This window comes from Centruroides vittatus, unplaced genomic scaffold (genome assembly GCF_030686945.1).
Source record: "Centruroides vittatus isolate TY-2023 unplaced genomic scaffold, ASM3068694v2 contig_1343, whole genome shotgun sequence".
In the NCBI taxonomy this organism is placed as follows: domain Eukaryota; kingdom Metazoa; phylum Arthropoda; class Arachnida; order Scorpiones; family Buthidae; genus Centruroides; species Centruroides vittatus.
The window spans coordinates 183005-203741 of record NW_027120855.1 but is presented as its reverse complement, the minus strand read 5'-3'; the positions used below and the strand labels follow the sequence as shown (position 1 = coordinate 203741).

At 31.9% G+C, this 20737-nt stretch overlaps 1 protein-coding gene across 1 annotated transcript in view; it reads left to right on the top strand.

Moving 5' to 3' along the window:
- LOC136990837 (E3 ubiquitin-protein ligase MARCHF6) overlaps positions 1-20737 on the top strand; it is a 199383-nt gene that overhangs the window by 22091 nt on the left and 156555 nt on the right. Inside the window, exon 4 of the mRNA XM_067289284.1 lies at positions 6333-6476. Within this exon, the coding sequence (XP_067145385.1) occupies positions 6333-6476 (144 nt within the window). The remainder of the gene's footprint in view (positions 1-6332; positions 6477-20737) is intronic.

The following is a 20737-nucleotide window of genomic DNA, read 5'->3' as shown; positions in this document are numbered from 1 at the left end:
TTGTCCACTACTAAAAATATACAATATTTTTCTTTCATTAGTGGACATCTCATTAAATTGACTTGGGAAATAAAAATACTATCAGGAAGGTCTTAAAACATACCAATGAAGCTCATATTAACAGTATATCATCAAAAAACTACCGTGAAACTAACTGTTTAATACAGTAAGCATGATTTCACTTACCTAGTCCTTAAGGAAACGGACAGCAGACTCACTTGTCTTCATACATCAGCAGGAACGTTATCACTAATGAGTGCGGGAATACATCCCGTGATGTACTAGAAAAGGGTTAGTCCAAGTTACCACTACTAGAGGGTTCTGCCTACTGAATGATTTGTATGTTTAAACAGTGAGGCCATCTACAACCTTATTACTCATATTTGAAGTTCAAAGTGTCCACTACCAACACAGTGTCCACTACCAGTACATTTACTTTACTGTATTTCTTTTTGCATGTTTAACTTTAGACATGTTGTATATATTGTATATGTTTGATATATTGTAAAATTTGTTATGTTATGAGTTGTATGCTAACAATAATGTTTATACTAATGTATTCCCCCTTGTAATGGACGTTATGTCTAATACAATATGTAAATAAACAATTAAAACAGCAAGGCCATTTTGGGATGAGACTATGTCTCGATTGTGCACCATTTTCTAAGGAAAAAAAAAATGAGCACTAACCAATGAGGAAAAGCTGACACCAGTACTTGGGGTCCTGGTATAGATTAGGGTGGTCTTCATTGCTGCTGTGGTTACATGGGTTGTGTTGTCATGGGCCTGTTCTTGGCTATGGTAAGTGGGAAGATGCTTGTACCTGAATTGTCCCGATGTTGCTCTTGTCGTTTTGCAGAATGGCGAAACAAATTTGTCACACTTATTAAAATTCAATTTCACAACGTTTGCATTTCGAAATTTCCAACGAGTAACGCATGCGCAAATCTCTCACTGCGTGTTTGTAGAAACCGTGTCACTATTTTGTATTTTATTTTGACTCAGTCTTGGTTTCTGACTACCTACAAGTCTGGTTTTTTTACGTGCGCATGATTTGGGAACCAGATACTCTGTGCCAAATTGCAATTCCTGACATGTACTCCTTCATACCTCTAGGGTGTCCAGCCGTTGCCAGCAGTGTGATTTTATAGACAAGATAGTCTCGTCAATAAAAAATATCATATATTTCCGCAGATAAGATGATGGTTGGATCATAAAAAAAGGCCCCAAAACTCCGGGGTCATCTTATAGGACAGATACAAAAAAAGTCAGATTGAAATTCATATAAATTAAAACCATTATAAAAAAATAGACAAACTGTAATTACAGTATTTACTAGTAGAGAGTAGGGTATGTCCTAAAAATAGAATAGTTCATAGGATGTTTTTGTGAATAGTCGAGGTCATTATTCAAATGTCCGAATCAGTGCGAATGTTTGCAACAATCACAAGGCAGTGCTGCCAGATGCAAGAAAATAAATTGTTCATTCAAAAAATTACAAATAGGACATAATTCCATATACACTATACGGTATTATTATCCAGATAATGATTGCCGATCTGAACTAAATTCATAGGCCGTTGATAGTTAGGGGGTCGTCTTATAGGACAGATATATACTAAAACTATAAAACTTTGATGAAAATTTATACCTTGTCCTATCTGAAAGTCGTCTTATCTGCGAAAATATACGGTAAATAAAATAAATACTTTTCAGTTTTGTATTATAATTTGTTATAAGATATTTACTATTGTAATTAAATGTTATGAACAAAATAAACCTATTAAATTCCTCAATGTTGCCCCTATATATACTAATTATGAGTCAAACCTATGGTCCCTTAGCGGTATTGAGTATATTTCTGTTAAGGAGTTACGATCATAATTCATCTTGTCATTTCTTAATAGCTTGTATATAGTGGGATTGTGTCGATAAATGATTTGCAAGTTCTTACTTTTGGAAATCCTCTTAACAAACGGCTTAAGGAAAGGTATGTAATCGAGGACCACTTTTTCTTTTTGTTGGTTTCTATTCCTCCCATGCCCCAGGTTACGATCTTTCTTGATGAGAGCATCTATTTTTTCTCCTCTGTAGCCATGCTGTAATGCTGTTCTTTGGATATATTGTAGCTCCTTAAACATATCACAAACGTCTGTACAATGCGTGTGTGCTCTCCTTATCCAAGAGCGAAATATTGTCATTTTGATATGCTCTGGATTTGCTGAATTCTAAGGGATAATGATGGGGAGAGATGTAGGTTTACGATAAATATTGGTTCAAATTTCCCCTCCTACGCAAGTTATAGTTAGATCCAAAAAATTAATGCTGCTACCACTCTGCTGCTCCAATTCCAGAGTTAAACCATAAGAGTTACGGTTTATTAGATCTATAAAATGCTTGGTGTTGTGATTATTTTTCCACAAAATAAAGATATCGTCCACGTATCTCACGTATAATAAGATATCATGTTGTAATAAAGGGAGGATACTGTTTTCCAGATTATGGAGTACCAATTTTCAGAGTATAGTACCAATTCAGAGAGCGCACATGCATTGTACAGATGTTTGTGATACCTTTAAGGAGCTACAATATATTCAAAGAACAGCATTACATCATGGCTACAGAGGAGAAAAAATAGATGCTCTCATCAAGAAAGATTGTAATCCTGTGCGTGGGAAGAATGGAAACCACCAAAAAGGAAAAGTGGTCCTCAGTTACATACCCTTTCTTAAGCCATTTGTTAAGAGGATTTCCAAAAGTAGGAACTTGCAAATCATGTATCAATGCAATCCCATTATATACAAGCTATTAAGAAATGACAAAAAAAATTATGAATGTAACTCCTTAACAGGAATATACTCAATACCGCTACGAGATCATAGGTTCAACTCTAACATGGTGTATATAGGGGCGATGTTGAGGAATTTGAAAAAGAGAATCAATGAACATAAGCAGTCAGTGAACAAAATGGTTGATAGTACAGTTCTTTCCAATTATGCCAAGCAACAGGGCATCATGGTCTTTTGTGACCAAGCCTCCATTATCAAAGCTACTACATCAAAACACGCGATAAAGTTTTTGGAAAGATTGGAAATCCACAGGGTGCAGAAGAGTGCACATTGCATCAATTATAGGGATGCTAATGGGCTTTCCACCGCTTGGAAGTCCTTTTGTGACGTGTTGGCCTAATTCTATATAAAAGGCATAATTACACTTAGAATATTCCTGGATGAATTATTTTATTTGTTTACTTTAAGCATATCGTTAATTTTTGTATTTATCGCTTTTATTAGTTGCTTGTTAATTTTAATTTTAATTTTTATTGTATAACTGTTTATTTAAAATTTAGTTTACGTAATGTTTGTTTGAATTTCACATTCGATTTCAAGAAAGTAACTGATGATGGATGCTTAATGTGTTTGAAAACGTTCTTAATATTAAAGAATTTGTGCTGGATGATTGAATGGTTTTTTATTTTATTGATTTTGTAGTCTCCAGTAAGCAAGTATACATTTATTTAAAAATAGTACTACTTTTTTATGAACACGTGTGAAGTTTCATGTAGATCTGTCAACTCATCTGTATATTTACAGCTGTTCAAAGTTGATGTTTCACTATTTTTTTACAATGAAAAAAATTGAATGTTGTGCAGTGATAAAATTCTTATTTTTGGAAGGTGTAGCACCAAAACAAATTCATGAACGATTGTTAAAAGTGTATAAGGACTATTCACCTTCAATTAGAATAGTAGAAAGATGGGTTGCTGAATTTAAACGTGGTCGTACAAGTTTTGATGATGATCCACGTGAAGGACGTCCAAAAAGTGCATCAACACCAGAAATCGCAGCAAAAATACAGCATATGGTTTTGGAAGATTGTCGATTAACCGAGAGAGATTTAGTAGAACCCTAGAGATCTCATTAAGCAGTGTAAGCAATATTTTGGCTGAAGTTTTGGGTTACAGAAAGCTGTGCACACAATGGGTGCCACATTTGCTAACAATGGAACAAAAAACACATTCAAACTTGGACAATGGAACAAAAACACATGTGACTTTTTCAGCAACATTTGGAGCATTTTAGAAAGCATAAAAAGGATTTCGTTTTGTCACTATGGATGAGACTTGGGTCTACCACCATGATCCTGAATCAAAACAAGAGGCTAAGGAGTGGTGTGAACCAGTACTTTGGCTCCGAAGCGAATTAGGGTCCAGAAATGTTTAAGAAGGTGTTAGCATCAGTTTTTTGGGATGCAAAAGGAATTTTGTTCATAGATTACCTCCAAACTGGTAAAACAATAAACTCAGATTATTATTGTAATCTTTTGGACCAGCTGGATGTAAAAATTTGTGAGAAAAGATCTGGTTTACAGAAGAAAAAAAATCATTTTTCAAAAAAATCAATTCTAAAGATGCGTGTAACATTTCTCAAGCTTAGAAGTTTTGTTACGAAGGAGAAGTTCCCCGTAGCTTTATTTAATGTGCTGTACATCCCTATCCCTTCGTTTATATATGGAATGTAATTACATTGTGTTTTTGTGCCACACGTATTACGTATGTCAACAGCACGTATGATACCATGGCAACACGAACGCGCAACGGTTCTATTCGAAAGTTTGAATACGTTCTGAAAGAGTTTTGAACTTGTAACGAATTTCAATAGTTAGAACCTGAGGAAGACCGAGTTAACGGTCGAAAACATTTGTTTTCAATTAACTATTACTGGTTTTTAAAAGGTTATTGAGTGTGAATTAAATCATTTTTCATCAAGACAATGCACCCTCTCACACAGCTCAAAAAACCATCGCGAAAATCAGCGAATTAAAGTACGAATTGTTGCAACATCCACCCTATTTGCCAGATTTAGCTCCCTCTGACTTCTGGCTGTTCTCACATGTCAAAAAATTCATGCGTGGGAAATGATTTTCATTGAATGAAGAGGTAGGGTAGATGTACCAGTTTTGGCCAGGAAACAAATTTAACTTAAAAATTTGTTTCCTGGCCAGAACTGGTACACTGGCCAAAACTGGTACATCTACCCTAATAGCAGCTATGAAAGCATATTTTGACAGTCTTCTGGATTTTCACTTCAGGGATGGAATCCATAAATTAGGAGATCACTGGAACAAGTGTATTGAAGTTCAAGGAGATTATATTGAATAATAAAATGTATTTCAAACCATAAAATTGTATTTTTCTTATCGAACGATAAAACTTATTGAACAACCAGGTAGGTGTTATTTTTTCGAATGCTACAGTTCCAGTTTATACATGTGCTTGTTTGTTTTTATTATGTATGTAAAAATCTTTATATGAAAGACACTAAATATACATTACACACTTTTCCATCAATTAAATTTAATTAAAATAAACGTTTTCAGCTTGATTAATAAGCCTTCATCAGATTTTTAAATAATGATTGTATTTAAAAATTGTAAATCTGTAAAAAGTATGTAAGATATGTTTAGTATTCTCTATATACTGTAGAAGTTCCAGCTTCAACTATTGTTGAAATTTTTAAAATGTAGACAATAAATAGCCTTTTCTGGAAGCCAAAATTCATTTATTAAAATAGAAATCTTTCAGTTTATTTCAAGTTTATGTTCTGATTTTACTTGAAAATGTTCAACTATTACTCCTAGAGGAACTGCATCTGTACAATCATCTAATGCAGTAGAAAGTTCTTTATTCAAATATTTTCAATTGCCTTAAACGATCTGATTTTGATGTTTAAATGTGTTTTGTAAATCAAATATGTTCTAGAAAAACTGTTAGATGTTCATTCTTCAGAAAGTAATTTTCTGATGATCATTTAAATGACTCACTAAAACCTTTGATTATCCAGTAAAAATATTTAATCGAGATAACAAACATTTTTGACCTTAAAATTTGGTCTTCATCACGTTTACAAATATTGAGATTCTAAGAACAGTTTCCTGATACGATGTAAACATTTAGAACGTTTTGAATCTTTCGTATAACACTGTTGTGGATGTTTGTTGTTATCTTGATTAAATATTTTTACTGGATAATCAAAGGGTTTTAGTGAGTCATTTGTATATACTTTCCAGTATCTTTATAAGAAGCTGTTGAATTTATGATCATTTAAGATGATTGAAAACATTTGAATAAAAAACTTTCTACTGCATTAAATAGCTGTAGGGATGTAGAAAATGCTTAAAATGGAATGTGATCTAGGAAGCCAATAGAATTGAATGCAGTATTTAAAATTATGAAATATAAATATTAATAAATAATTATAACATTTAAACATATAAAAATATTCCACCTGTAATTAATACACTATTATATTAAAGATTTTCTTTATTTACAGTTTATTCACCAGATATGCCAAAACGCCTTCCAGTTAAAGATATTATAAGTGGATTATTATGCAGTTTAGGTACTGCTATTCGTTATTGGTTGCATTATACTTTGGTTGCATTTGCCTGGCTAGGAGTTGTTCCTTTGACTGCATGTAAGTATAGAAAGGATTTAAATTTTAACTGTGGTAAATATTGTATCAGTATGCATTAAAATAAAGTCAAATGACATATTTGACTTTATGAATATGAATGCATCCCCACTATATACAACTTTTTACACAATGGCAAGGATTCAGCCAATCAATTCTGCTTACCGAGAGTGTATCGCATTCCAGTTACGGGCCAAAGAGTCCCCTGGGAATTGGAGTACATTGTTCCGCCACATGCTTTCAACAAAAAAAATTAGCCGAACGTAATTATGATATCAGCTACAACAAACTTGATGCCGTCTTGGTCATTTATACTACAGACAGTGACATTCATGCCAATCTTCAGAACGCATTTATCATTTGGAGAACCAACATTAGGGAAACAAACATTGGATTAGAAAACTTTAGGACTTTTGGAATCATTAGAAATATATAAGACCAAAAAACAAGGGAGAAGTATTAATTTCAAAGAATCAAAACAATTGCCCTATGCATAGAAGGTATTACTTTAAAATTACAGTTTGACACATTTATAACATTAAAATAAATTTTGAAGTGGTATTTGCTTAAATTGCTTGTAATATTTTGTACTGCACTTTATGAAATTGATGTCATTCAATGAATTTAAACCTGCAGGACATATTCGATAAAGTTGAATGATTTTAAAATTGTGAAATAATTCAATCTCTGGAAAAATTAAAAACTTAGAATTAATGTTTATTAATTATTGGTTAAAAAAGGTTTTTGAAGTTAATTTAAAATATAAGTTATAAATTTGATTAATGATTTAAACAGTTGGAAATAGCTTAAGAGTTATTTATTCAATCACAAAATTCAACACAATTTGTTATCGGTAAATGATACGAAAATAATTACAAATATTTTATATATAAGAAAAGGATAAAAAGTGTTATTTTATATGTGATTATACTGTTATCAATTGGAAAAGTTGATGTCAATCCTTCTTGTTTGTAGGAAGTTTACATTGGATAAATTAGAGAAGTGGAAGATTAGTTTTGTTTTTAAGAAATATATTTCAAAACATAGAAAACAACACTTGTTTATTAAACATTTTCGATCTACTTTAGATCGCCATTGGTTATTACACAAAAAGTTTGAGAACAGTACATCATTTAGGAAATCAACAAAATTATGTACAATATTTAAAATTATAAATATTTTAATCACAAAAGAAAACGGAAAGTGAACAAAAATGAAATATAATAAGTAAATTACAAAATATCAATAATTATAAAATACAGTCAAACTTTCATATTATGAACTTCTATATAGCAAATTTCTTTGTATAATGAATTTTTGCTTTGTACACTGCTCTTTCAGCTAAAGATATATGTAAAATTGCTTCTAAATAACAAAGTTAAATTTCTATATAACAAATTTTTTTTATTTGTAAGGATCATCAATCATTAAAAGTGGATTACTTCCTCTATTTTGAGTTTGAATATAGGTTCAATTTCAGGTATCAATATGTAAACGCTTCTTATAACTGCAACCCAGGTATGAAAAATACTAGTCATTAGCTTTTAAAACCTTCATGTAATCTATCCCATGCAGCTACCAGTTGTAAAGAAGGGTGGAAAATATGGGTCAAAATACAGTTGTTGACTGATAAATAATTTACAATTAATGAATGTTGAAAACATTAGAAAGGTGATAATTTTGACAACAACTGGACTACTTTTTGACGTTAGTGAGATTTTATTTCATTTAATAAGTCGTCCAATTGCAATTCGAAGAACTATTACTATAGTGTTAAACATTGCTAAAAAAAAATTAATATGTTGTGAGAAGTTGATAAAGGCTTAAAAAAAGAAAGACGTCGTTGCAAAGTTTGGAATTAATGTGAGTAGTTTATAAACCGTAATAATAAATTACAAATCAATTTTGAAATTAGCCAATGGTGCAAGCCCTACAGGAAAGCATGCTAGAATCTGCATTTACATTGATGTAGATTGGGGGTCACCAAACTATGGCTCGTGGGCCGAATCTGGCCCGTGAGGTCAGTTCGTTTGGCCTGCTGCCACACTGTGGCACAAATAAGCTAAAATATAATTATTTATATGGAAATAACTTCTCATAGATTATAGATAAACTTATTTTAATTTTTTTTACATAGTAACTGTAAGTAAAAATACCCAAATTTGTCCAATTTGATTTTTGTATCTGACAATAATTAAGTTTTAGAAAAAACTAGTGGAATAAAAAATTCAGCAACATTTGAACTTTGGATAGCAGAATGCATTTTGTGTAAGTACTGTTCCTGCAATGTAGTTTCTAAGAAAAGCGATTATGAGCCTGCTGCAGCGATTGTGTTTTAACTTGCATTGCTGTGTTTAAACCGGTTTGAAGAGTGCCATACATAAAAGGGACTGACTTCGGTGAATTATATCATATATTTTGCAGATTGAAGTGTTGAAAGTGTTCATAAGAGGTAAGCATCTAATATTTTCAAACTTTGAATGTTGGATATTTATTTAAGCCCTATATTTTAATCGTTACACACTCAAAAAACAACATAATTAAATTAATGAAAATTTTAAATTAGTATCAAATTCTTAATACTGTGCTATATTTGTCTATTAAGATTTATAATATTTTCATTAAATATGATCGTAATTATTTATATGAAGCTCTTGTAATTAACTTACATAATAAATTTTAAATACATTGGTATAATCATAAAAACTGCTTAAATAACTTATCAGAAAAAACTCTTAAACCAATGTAATAATGCAAACTCTTAGACACCTTTTTACTCACAGCCGTTTTTTGATATGATTCAAATGTTTTTGATTATTTTTAATAACCTGTTTCAAGAACCATTACAGTAATGGTTCTTGAATCATATCAAAAAACGGCTGTGAGTAAAAAGGTGTCTAAGAGTTTGTGTGTAATAATGCAATTGTCATGTCTTGAACTATTTACATTTAGTTTGTCACATTTATATACGTCAAAAAATTTTAGAAAAATTATTGGTTTCCAAAATTTTTTAGATTATTCAATGAGTAAATAAACAATTGTTTTTCATTTTCAGATCCTGTTTTCTTCACCCATCATTATGGCTACCAAGAAAAGAAAAGTAGATGCTGAATGTTGCATCTTCAATAAAGAATGGGGAGAAAAGTACTTCTTTGTGGAAACAAAAGACTGGAAAGCTAGTTGTGTGATATACAATGAAAGTGTTTCCATTTTGAAAGAGTACAATATTTGGTGCCACTATGAAACAAATCATCTGTCAACATATTGGAAGTTTTCTGGAAAGTTGCGTTTCTGAGAAATTCGAGTTCATGAAATGCAGTTTGGTATCTCAAAAGAATCTCTTCATGCTGAAAATGAATCTGTCACTCATACAAGTTACAAATAGTGCATATGATGGCAGAGCGAGGAAAACCATTTATTGATGGTGACTTCATCAAAGAGTGTATGACAAAAGCAGCAAATGACTTGTGTCTTGAGAAAGCCAATTTGTTTGGAAGTATCAGCTTTTCAGCAAGTTCAGTTACGTGGAAAACAGAAGAACATGGAGAGAACATAGTTCAATGGGTATGCAAGAAAGCTAGGAATTTCTTGTGGTATTCTTTAGCTCTGGACGAGTCTATTGATCTCTCGAGTACATTACAACTTCTCGTATTCATTTGTGGTGTTAATTTGGACTCTCAGATCACAGAAGAGTTAGTATCTGTTTGCAGCATGCACGGAACAACAACTGGAGACGACGTGTTTAAGGAAGTGGAGAAAACTATGCAAGACTATAACCCTCAGTAGAATTGGCTTCAATGTGTTACAGTTGATAGAGGAAAAAACATGGCTGGAGCAAAAAAGGGTCTGGTTGGGCAGATCAGGACTAAGTTGGAAGATTTTCAACTGCTGAGTGCTCTGTTTATACACTTCATTATACACCAGCAAGCACTCTGTGGGAAAGAGATATTTCTAGAGTACTGAAACCAGTGATTTCTGCAGTGAACCTCATTCGAGGTAATGCACTTAATCACTGCCAGTTTCAAGCTTTTCTTAAAGAAATTGTCCACTTCTGTCAGATACTACCTTGCAGTCAAAGTTGTCATTTTTGGTTGACATCACATCCCACATGAATGAATTGAACTTAAAACTTCAGGGAAAGGATAACCTTATCTTTGATTTCTACAGAGTCATCAAAGGATTTCAGAGAAAGCTATCATTGAAGCACAACTGGAAAAAGAAAATTTTTTTCATTTTCAGTGTTTTGGAAAGTTTCACGCTGGAATTGCAGATGTCAACCTATAGTTTCTGAAAATTATTCATGACTTAAATAAGCATTTTTGGAGAGATTTTCAGATACTGATAGAATTGAGAGTGATATTCTTCTGTTCCAGAATCCATTTGATTGTAACTTTGATGACATGCCAGTCCAACTACAATTGGAGCTCATTGATTTGCAAGCAAATAACTTGTTGAAAGAAAAGCACAGAGAAGGAAAATTTCTTGAGTTTTATCACTGCTTACCTGATGATGAGTTTTCAAAGTTGAAGAGATTTGCTTCTGGTATGGCTTCAATGTTTGGAACAACTTATGTCTGTGAGCAAACATTTTCAAAAATGAAGTATATAAAGTCAGCACATGAACACGGTTGACTGATGAACATTTGAAAGCAATTTTCTTGGTTGTATGCAGTAGTTCCAAAGCAAATATTGATAATATCTGAAAATTTAAATGCCAGTTTCATAAATCTCACTAACCTTTTTTGGTGCTTAGTTTGTGAGATTTGGATATGTGCAAACTGGATGTGATATAACTATCTTATTGCTAATCTTGCCTTGTTTGTAAACTTTTTGAGAGATAAATATATTGGTTGTTTTTATTTTTTGTGTATTCAGTGTATTGAACAAAATGGATATGCATCCCATGCTTGTCATTTTCTTAGTTATCTGGCGCACTGTGAAAAAAAGTTTGGTGGCCCCTGATGTAGATAAAACAGTTTTAATGCTTTTTTTTAAGACAAGAAGAAATAAGACAAGTTTTAATGCTCTTAATAAGTGTGAAGCATATTACAAAGAGATTTCATATTTGATGGTTCTCTGCAATGGAAAAATTACAGTTTGTTTTTACGAAAATGCAGTTAAACTAAACAAACAACATTACAACCCGATACATTATAAACTACAAGCCAACCAATGCTGTATGTTATTGGACTAAATATTGGCTATAATACTAACAAATTATGAAACAATTTGGTACATTAGGTTCCATCTCTTAATAAAATTAATAATTATAATTTTTAATTAAAGAATTTAAATAATTTAGACTACTAGAAGAAAAGAATCAGCCCAGAGTGGGACTAAATTATTTAATTAAAACTTATGATTAATTTTAATTTTAAATTATAATCACAATTACATATTCTGTGGCTTAATATAATAATAATAATAACAAATTAAACATCCACAAACCATACTACAAATAACATCTCACAGACAGTATTGGAAAACAACATGCACAAAATGTACTACGACAGAGCCATAATCACGGATAAAACAATTTACCCCAACAGACCAGACATCACACTCATTGACAAACACAATAAAATCACATACATTATAGACATATCCGTTCCAAACACTCACAATATACAAAACGCATGCACTGAAAAAATTAGCAAGTATACAGAACTCGTCCCGGAAATAAGGCATCTGTGGAGGATGGATAGGGTGCTTATTGTACCTGTTGTTCTCTCCTCTACAGGTGTGATACCACACACACTTCACAAAAGCCTGGGCACATTACAATTGAATAGAAACACATACATCACACTGCAGAAGGCCACTGTATTGAATACATGTCATATTGTGAGAAAATTCCTGAATACAAACACACACACTGATACACTTCTTTAATTTCTGTTTTGGTTACTATGCCTTGACTTTGGTCTGGCATAGTACACAGCCACCGGTGTTAACCGAGTATATCTCACTTAACCCAACACAATAATAATAATAATAATAAATTTATTAATCATATTTGGCCATAACCTGTTATTACAGGGTGTTATAACATTGAATTACATAAACCATAACAATAATATTAACATTGCTAATGTCGATTCATCATATTATATTCATTTGTAGGATTAGTTTTAGTACATATAGTTTTAAGCAGGATGATTACAAAAGTTTTTTGCATAATTGTATAGTTTATAAATCATTACAATATTTGCTTCATGAAATAAACAATGCATTTGATTTTTTTCTTTAAGGGAATTTAGCTGATTTCGGTTGGCTTTGTTTCTTAGTTTGAGTCCCATTATACACTCCCAGAACATGTGAAATTTGGTAAATAATTCTTGGCACCTTGGACAGGTCATTTTTGTAAATTTGTAAATTCTATTATTAACTATAATCTAAGTTGTATAAAATATTTCTTAATTGTAAATGGCATATTGGATAACATATAATTATTATTAAAAGGGTAGTCCAATATAATAATATACCATTTAGGTTCTTTTCTCCTATGCATTTCTTCAATGTCTTGAGCTAAAGTAATTTCCAATGTATTTTGGATTAGTTACTTTCTAATTAGATCGTTAATTTCTAGATTCTCTAGCAATGGCATTATAGAAACTCGTAACCATGGTGGACTTCACGCCAATCTCTGAATAAGCAAGAAACGAGAAAATTAACATCCAGGCGTTAAGTGTTTACGAATATCGCTATAATCACTAGCGCTTTTGACGAAACTATTTTCGTCTTCCTCAGGTAGATAAAAACGGTTAAAATCCTTTTTCGAATCAAAAAATTTTCGAAATGCAAAAACCGCTTTAGAACTTTGGAACAAAATCAACGATGGAACAGAGCGAGAAGAAATTTAAATGTGCGCGCGTGGTGACGTAGCGCATGCGCTATAAATTACTGAGATGTGGAGCTAGAGGTGTTGTTTTAATCTGTTATATAAGTTGACCCACATAACAGGCAAATCAAGCGTGGGAGTGTTGCACGGATTTAGTGCAGCGGTAAGAAAGGCCTCCCAAATAAACACGATGCTCCTGTTATTACAATGCCTGAGCATCACCACCTGGTCCCATAGCGGGGTGTATAGGTGCTGTAACACCATTATTGCTAGTTCGGTGTCTCCTTTGCCTGCCCTGATGGAAAGTTGGTGTTCGGAAATACAACAAGCCAACATTCTAGTTGTCGCACCAATGTAGTGGGTGCGAATACCGGATGCAGTATTTTCCAATGGGATAGAATAAACTCCAGACCTCTCTAGTACGGAGGTGGCATCCCTGTCATTGCACAGGGTATGCCACCTGTCACCACGCGCGCACATTTAAATTTCTTCTCGCTCTGTTCCATTGTTGATTTTGTTCCAAAGTTCTAAAGCAGTTTTTGCATTTCGAAAATTTTTTGATTCGAAAAAGGATTTTAACCGTTTTTATCTACCTGAGGAAGACGAAAATAGTTTTGTCGAAAGCGCTAGTGATTATAGCGATATTCGTAAACACTTAACGCCTGGATGTTAATTTTCTCGTTTCTTGCTTATTATAGAAACTCCATATTCGTTGACAATATTTCTCATTTGACTAATCCAGGAACTTTTTTGGGGATTTTGACAAGATCTTTTATACAGCAAGTATAACAATTTTGTTGGTAGGTTGCCATTGTCTTTGATTTTATAAAGAAAGTTAATAAATCTTTTTGCAAGGAAGGGAGTTAATTTGAATCTATTGAGTTCTATTCTTAGTGCATAACCAGCTATGTTATAGTCCAGAGTAAAAATTCTTCAAATTTTGTTTTGGATTATTTCAAATTTTTTGTATGTTGTTAGACTCCAAATTGGTGAAGCATAGGCTTCACCAATTTGGAGTCTAACAACATACAAAATTCGCATTAAGAATTATGGAAGTAAATAATCCAAAATGGCTGTATATGTTTTTTACCTTGATTTGAGCAAAAAGTTTCACCATGTTATTTATCAGTCAATTTGATTTGAGATGGCTTCTTTATATTGCTTTTCAAAGGTTAATGTAGGAGTCAGAAAATTCCCAAAAATTTGACTTCTTGTGTTATCTTAAGTTGTATTTTGTTCAAATAGAATGATGTATTTTTTTTTGGGAAGTCTGGAAACATTTCGAAATATCGTAATTGATGATTTGTTTGGATTAATCGTTAATTTTAGTCTATCAAAATATTCTTGAACTTTTCTGATTTTCCTATGGGGTCCTGCTGCTGTGGGTGCTACTATTACAATATCATAAGCATATGCTATAGAGTGAATAATTGGGCCATCTATATAAAAACCATCATCTATCTCAAAACATTCATTTATATCAGATAGGAAAAAATTAAAAAGATGCGGGGACCATGGGTCACCCTGTAGTAGACCTCTGTTCACTTGTAATGCTTGCCATTTCTTGTCATATTGCTTTATTATTACTTCATAGTGACCAAACAATTGGTCTATTATTCTAATCATACAAGTATCAGCTCTATATTTATTCAATTTATCTAGCAACACTGCAATAACCACTGAGTCATACGCTTTCTCAATATCTAAAAACAAGGCGTAAACTTTGTATCTCTTTTTATATAATTGCAATTGCATTAAAGCCATCAATGTAAATAATGCAATTTGAGTGCCTCCATTTTTGGTGAATGCAAACTGTGTATAATTGAGGAATTTATTAGTATTAATCCATTCATTTAACTTTTCCATTAATACTGCTGTAAACAGTTTGCAGATCCCAGACAAAGAGCAATAGGCTGATAATTGGCTGGGCTATTCTGTGGCTTAATATATTTTTTCGCTATTTCCTAGAAAAACATTAAATCGAGTTTCTACTGTATAATAATTCATAAGTATCAATAATTCACTACCTTCTGAATTATATACTTTAGTCATAAGTACACTATTTCCTGAAAATAATAATACAGTAGAGCGTCGAAAAGTGGAACCAATTGGGGACTGGGGTCCTTCCAGTTAATGATTTGTTCCAGTTTCCGACTTTGTACGAAAAAATACATTAACCTGTCCGATGTTCAAATTTTTCTCCGTTGCGTATCACTTCCTGTTGAATTTTTCTCCGTTGCGTGTCGCTTCGTGTCGAATTTTCGTCGATTTTAAGCCTAACGAAAATTTTTATAATAATCATCGAGGCTATCGTATTGTTAAAAATTATTTCTGCATTTTGTACAAACAAAATAAATATATTGAAGAATATAAAAAACATGAAAATTATACTTTAGAAGTAAATTTAGTATCAAAAACATTCGATTCAGCACGACACAGTCCGACTGAAAATCGTTCCACTTTCCGGCCATTTTACTTACCGACGTTCCACTTATCGATGCTCTACTGTAGCTCATAAATCATCAAAGTTTATAATAAAAACAAAGAAATAACCAAATTAAAAAAAATATCCAGTAATAAACACACAAGTATAGAATTGCTGTGCAGTTTTTCTCAAATGAAAAGCAGAAGTGTATCCTATGACCTTACGGAATTTGTTTTAGTGCCTCAGAATGACCATAAGAAAAGTGATGCAGTCGACGAAGTAATTTGAGCCTCCTCATGTTAGCTCTGTATGCAAACATGGAGAACATCAAACCGTGCGTCAAACACATATCAATGATTGTGCCAATCTTAAGATCTGATAAGGATAGAATAGAAGAAAACAACAAAACTGGAGAATATTTAATTAAACTCACAGAAAAAACAAAAACAACTGTATTATGCAGACTCTACATATAGATTTCAGGTAATTCAAGAAGTACTGCTTTTGCAGAATTAGTACTGGACGTGAAGTTTCTGTGTATTGGAATAATCTCATTATTAACAATAAATTGAAGGATGGCTGCACCATTAGGATATTAGAACAAATATATACCATATTTACTCGCATATAAGACAAGGTTTTTGTTTATTATTTATTGCTTCAAAAACCTAGGTCTTCCTATACACGCGAGCAAAAGTTTCTTTGCGTTTTTGCAATAATTTTTGTGGACCATGTATTTGCATTTTTTACTGGATGCTGACCCTCTTGTGTTTAATAACAAAAGTATTCTATCTGGGTTGTTTGAATTGTTCTTGTATATTGTCAGGAGTAAAGATGAATAGCAATAGGAAAAGCAGAGCTTTTGAATTGAATTCCAAATTGAAATTCCAAAATCAAACAGGAGCACGATATAAGTTTTAATCCATTCCCATGTGAAAATAGATGATTATTCGGAAATCAGAATTCGGAGAAACGCAAAAGTGTAATTAACGAAGAATGGATTTGACTGTTAAGAATTGGCAAAAATATTCCCAATTTGGACAATCTGTAATTTTTTTCACCAATTCAATCGTCAACATAATTTGTTCACGTAAAGTGTTCAGCTTTACACGAACAAATTATGTTGATGATTTTACAAGATTTTTTCTTAAAGTTTAAAATGCCAGTAAATTTTGTGAGATAATATGTGCATTTGATATTTTATTTGTGATTAAACAAAATAAAATCAGAATTGTATTAATAAACCTAATTCTTTATTTTATCTTTAAAGTCACATCCCGTCCTATGCGAGAGACCTCTTATACACAAGTAAATATGGTATATATACACACACACACATTTTATTTAATTATGTCCACATTATTAACTCTAACGATTGTATAAAGTTAGAGAAGGTTTGTTCTGCAATTCTGGACTCTGTTATTCTTCTCACTCTAATAAAAATGCTTCATTTCCAAATGTAAGTATCTTGTGTTACTTATACACTATCTAAATTAACATTAAGTTTATTTCTTGCCAATGTTTTCTGTAAATAGCTTTTTTCATACATGGCTGTCATTAACTGCAAGTTGTTATAGTCATGTAAAAATATGTTGCTATTTTATTCACCTTAACTTTGTTTTGAAAATAATAACTTTAGATATTTATAAATTTTACAATTCATATTATAGTACATGTTTTACAATTATCGATATTTTGTAATTCAAATATTATATTTGATTTTTGTTCACTTTCTGTTTTCTTTTTGTAATTTAAATATTTATAATTTTGAATACTGTATTTGATTTTGTTGGTTTCTTAATTGACCTACTGTTCTCAAAGTCTTTGTATAATAACTGAAGGTGAACTAAAGTAGTTTGAAAATGTTTTGGTTTTTATGTTTAAGTAAGATGTTGCCAAGTTTTGCTGAATATAAATATATTCAACTATAAAATTCAAAATGTGTGCTTGAGAATAATAGATTTTCAAATTCTTTAATTTTTTATTGTGCATTTTCTATAAACAAGGAGGCATACTTTCATATAAGTTCAAAATATTTGGTGCTATCCTTGCAAATAAATGAACAAATAACTGATTACTGCTAATTTCAGGAATCCAACTTTTATTAATTACAAGAACTGATTTTAGTTTAAAATTTGATCATCTTAATCAGACTACACCTTATGCACTTTTTCAGCACTTGTTTAATCAAAGCAAACCTTTTTTATCCTGTTCAGAGGTTTGTCTCAGGTTAAAAATGTATTAAAATAGAAGTTAGAGAAAAGAACTGAGTTCTAACAGTAGAACTATAACTGCTAGTTTAAAAAATTTTAAAAAATTATGAAAATTTACAAATAGCCTTATATAGTCCTGGATGAGGTGGAAAATGCCACTAAGAAAGATATTTTACTGTGAGAAATTTGGAGAGAGAAGCTCTCTTTGTCTTTGATTTCAGAGTTTTCATCATTATCAGTTCCTGATGAACCACTTTGATTTGTTAACTTTCCTCATCCCCGCTTTCTAATTGGTCATCACTTGTTATTAAGTGTAACGAGATCTGAAGTCAGATCATGGAATGAGTCAAAATTGACATCTAATCCGATACCGACTGGAGATAGTTGATCTTAGGACTCACATTGTCTAGTTTTTCTTTAGTTTGTTTTGTGAGTAAAGGGTTTTTTTAAGTATTATTATTAATATTTCCTTTAATGGATGTAAAAATTACATTTTATAGTATTAACAAATTTAGTAGTTTTTAAATTTTATTGTGGTTCTGGGACATTTTGAGAGCCTCACACAGTTTCTGTCAGCTTTGTTGTACACACATACGGCATAATATATAATCTTTTAACTTAGGTGCTTCTATAGAATAAAGAAATAGATCTTAAGCAATTGAATAAGTTCAAGTACTGGTATTTCTTATGTGAAATCTGCAGTTTAGGGTTGATAATTTATAGAATAAATTGTAAAATTTATTGTTAAATTGAAAATAATTTTCTGTTAAATTTTAACGAAATTTTATCAGAGGATGCGTCATGCAGAACTTCTTTTGAAGGGGAGAGGAACAAACTTTCACTTTCCATATTTTATGTGTAAATTCTCTCTAATTTGTAAACAGAGAGATTTAGAAATGTAAAGCATTATGTTAAAAAGGTGTTGATACCAAATGGAAGGTAAAATCAACCTGAAGAAAAGGACAAAAACTCACATAGAACATGACAGAGAAGGGGAAAGAAATTTCGGTTCGACGGAAATCGACTTCCTTTTGTGAAGCCTTATCTCATAGACATTTGATGTCATTTTGATGTTGTTACCCCTCAAGACTGCCCCCGTGCATCCTTTTCATGTGGGAGAAATTCATCAGTTTGATTGGACATTGACAAAGAATATTATCGCAATTTGTGCCAAATTTGAGGAATTCACCGACTCTCGGAGTAAGAGAAGATGCATAAAGGGTTCTCCACATAGGTAATTAGGAGTTAGCATTAGCCTTTCATGTGAAGAAGAGCAATAGAAAGGGCTTCTCCACGAGTTAGTTAGGAGTCAGCCACAAGTATCTCAGGAAAGAGAAGAAGGCACTCCATTGATAGAAGAAACCTATAGAATCAGGAATATCCTATAAGGAATATCTACGAATCAACTCCCATATCACGGACAATTGGAACATTAAAGGAAGACCTCGATACTCGAAGACATCGATGAAGACGTCGAGAAATACTACTGAGGTTGTAGGTCTTGTTAGAGATTTGTAACTCTCTCCACACGTGAGATAGGCATAGTTGTAAGATAAATTAATCTCTATTCGCGACGTAGACATAGTCGTAAGGTAGAACAGACTTCCGTATGCAAGTTAGGCTTAGGTAGAATAGCCATTGAGATAATGGCTGTTCTACCTAAGATGGAATATGTTATTTGCATATATGATTTGTAATCAATTAATAATCATTCAATTTGTGTATATTTTGTATCTACCATATAATCAGATTTATTAAATATATTCGTATTTGTTAAATGCATGACTCGTCTTTTCGATAACACTCCCGTTCGACATTCACGTGATCCGCTCAACACTCATTCGATGCATGCGACTTTTCACGAGTAATACGCATGGTGACCCGCATAACATAAGATTGATTATCTGGTGTTAGAAATCCTAACTTAGGAGAGGTGATCTGACAATCATTTATCTTCACTATTTTCATTAAACTTAAGTCCCTCCAAAACCACTCGTTACTTCATTAAGAAGGCCATTTCGTTTTGACAACCGAGGACTTGTTTTACAACTTTGCCGATTAAGTGATAGGTGAATCATAAAGTTATTCACTACCCCTGGTTAGACCTCTCACTTGTATGTAGAGGGTTAAATAATGCAAATTTTTCAAGTAAGATATATTTTCTTGAGTATGTGGGAAATCCTTTGTTTGCAATATAATGGATTTTTGGAATAATCGATGATTTTCAGTGGCCTAGGGATTTGTTAAATGAGATTCTACTGTATTTAGCAGTTTGAGGTAGAATATACAAAATAGAATACTTTCTATTAATATTCCGAACAGTTAGAATTTTTGAATTTGAAACCAATTTAATATAATGTGAAATTATATATTTATTTTTTACTTATATTACTTGTTTAAATATTTAATATTACTTGTTTATGAAAGAATCAAATTCACTAAACATAAAAGTATGTTTGACTAATCAGTTAAAGTTTTATAATTACACATTTCCTACTACAATACTGGTATAATGGCAATAATCATACCCAGATACAAAAAACCCATCAAAAGATATATATTTTAAGAAAAACAAACAGTTTTATTCCTTTTTAAATAGTCATCCTCAGGTTAGAAATGAAACGAATCTAGTGCATATTTTAAAAGTGGAACCCTAGTAAAAATTTAAAGAATAGAAAATGTTGTACAAAAGAAATCAAACACCTTAGCATTTCCAGCAACATACTAAATTTAATAAAATAAAAATGTTTTCAACTATTCTCAATAGTCCTCTTCAGTTAAGCCTT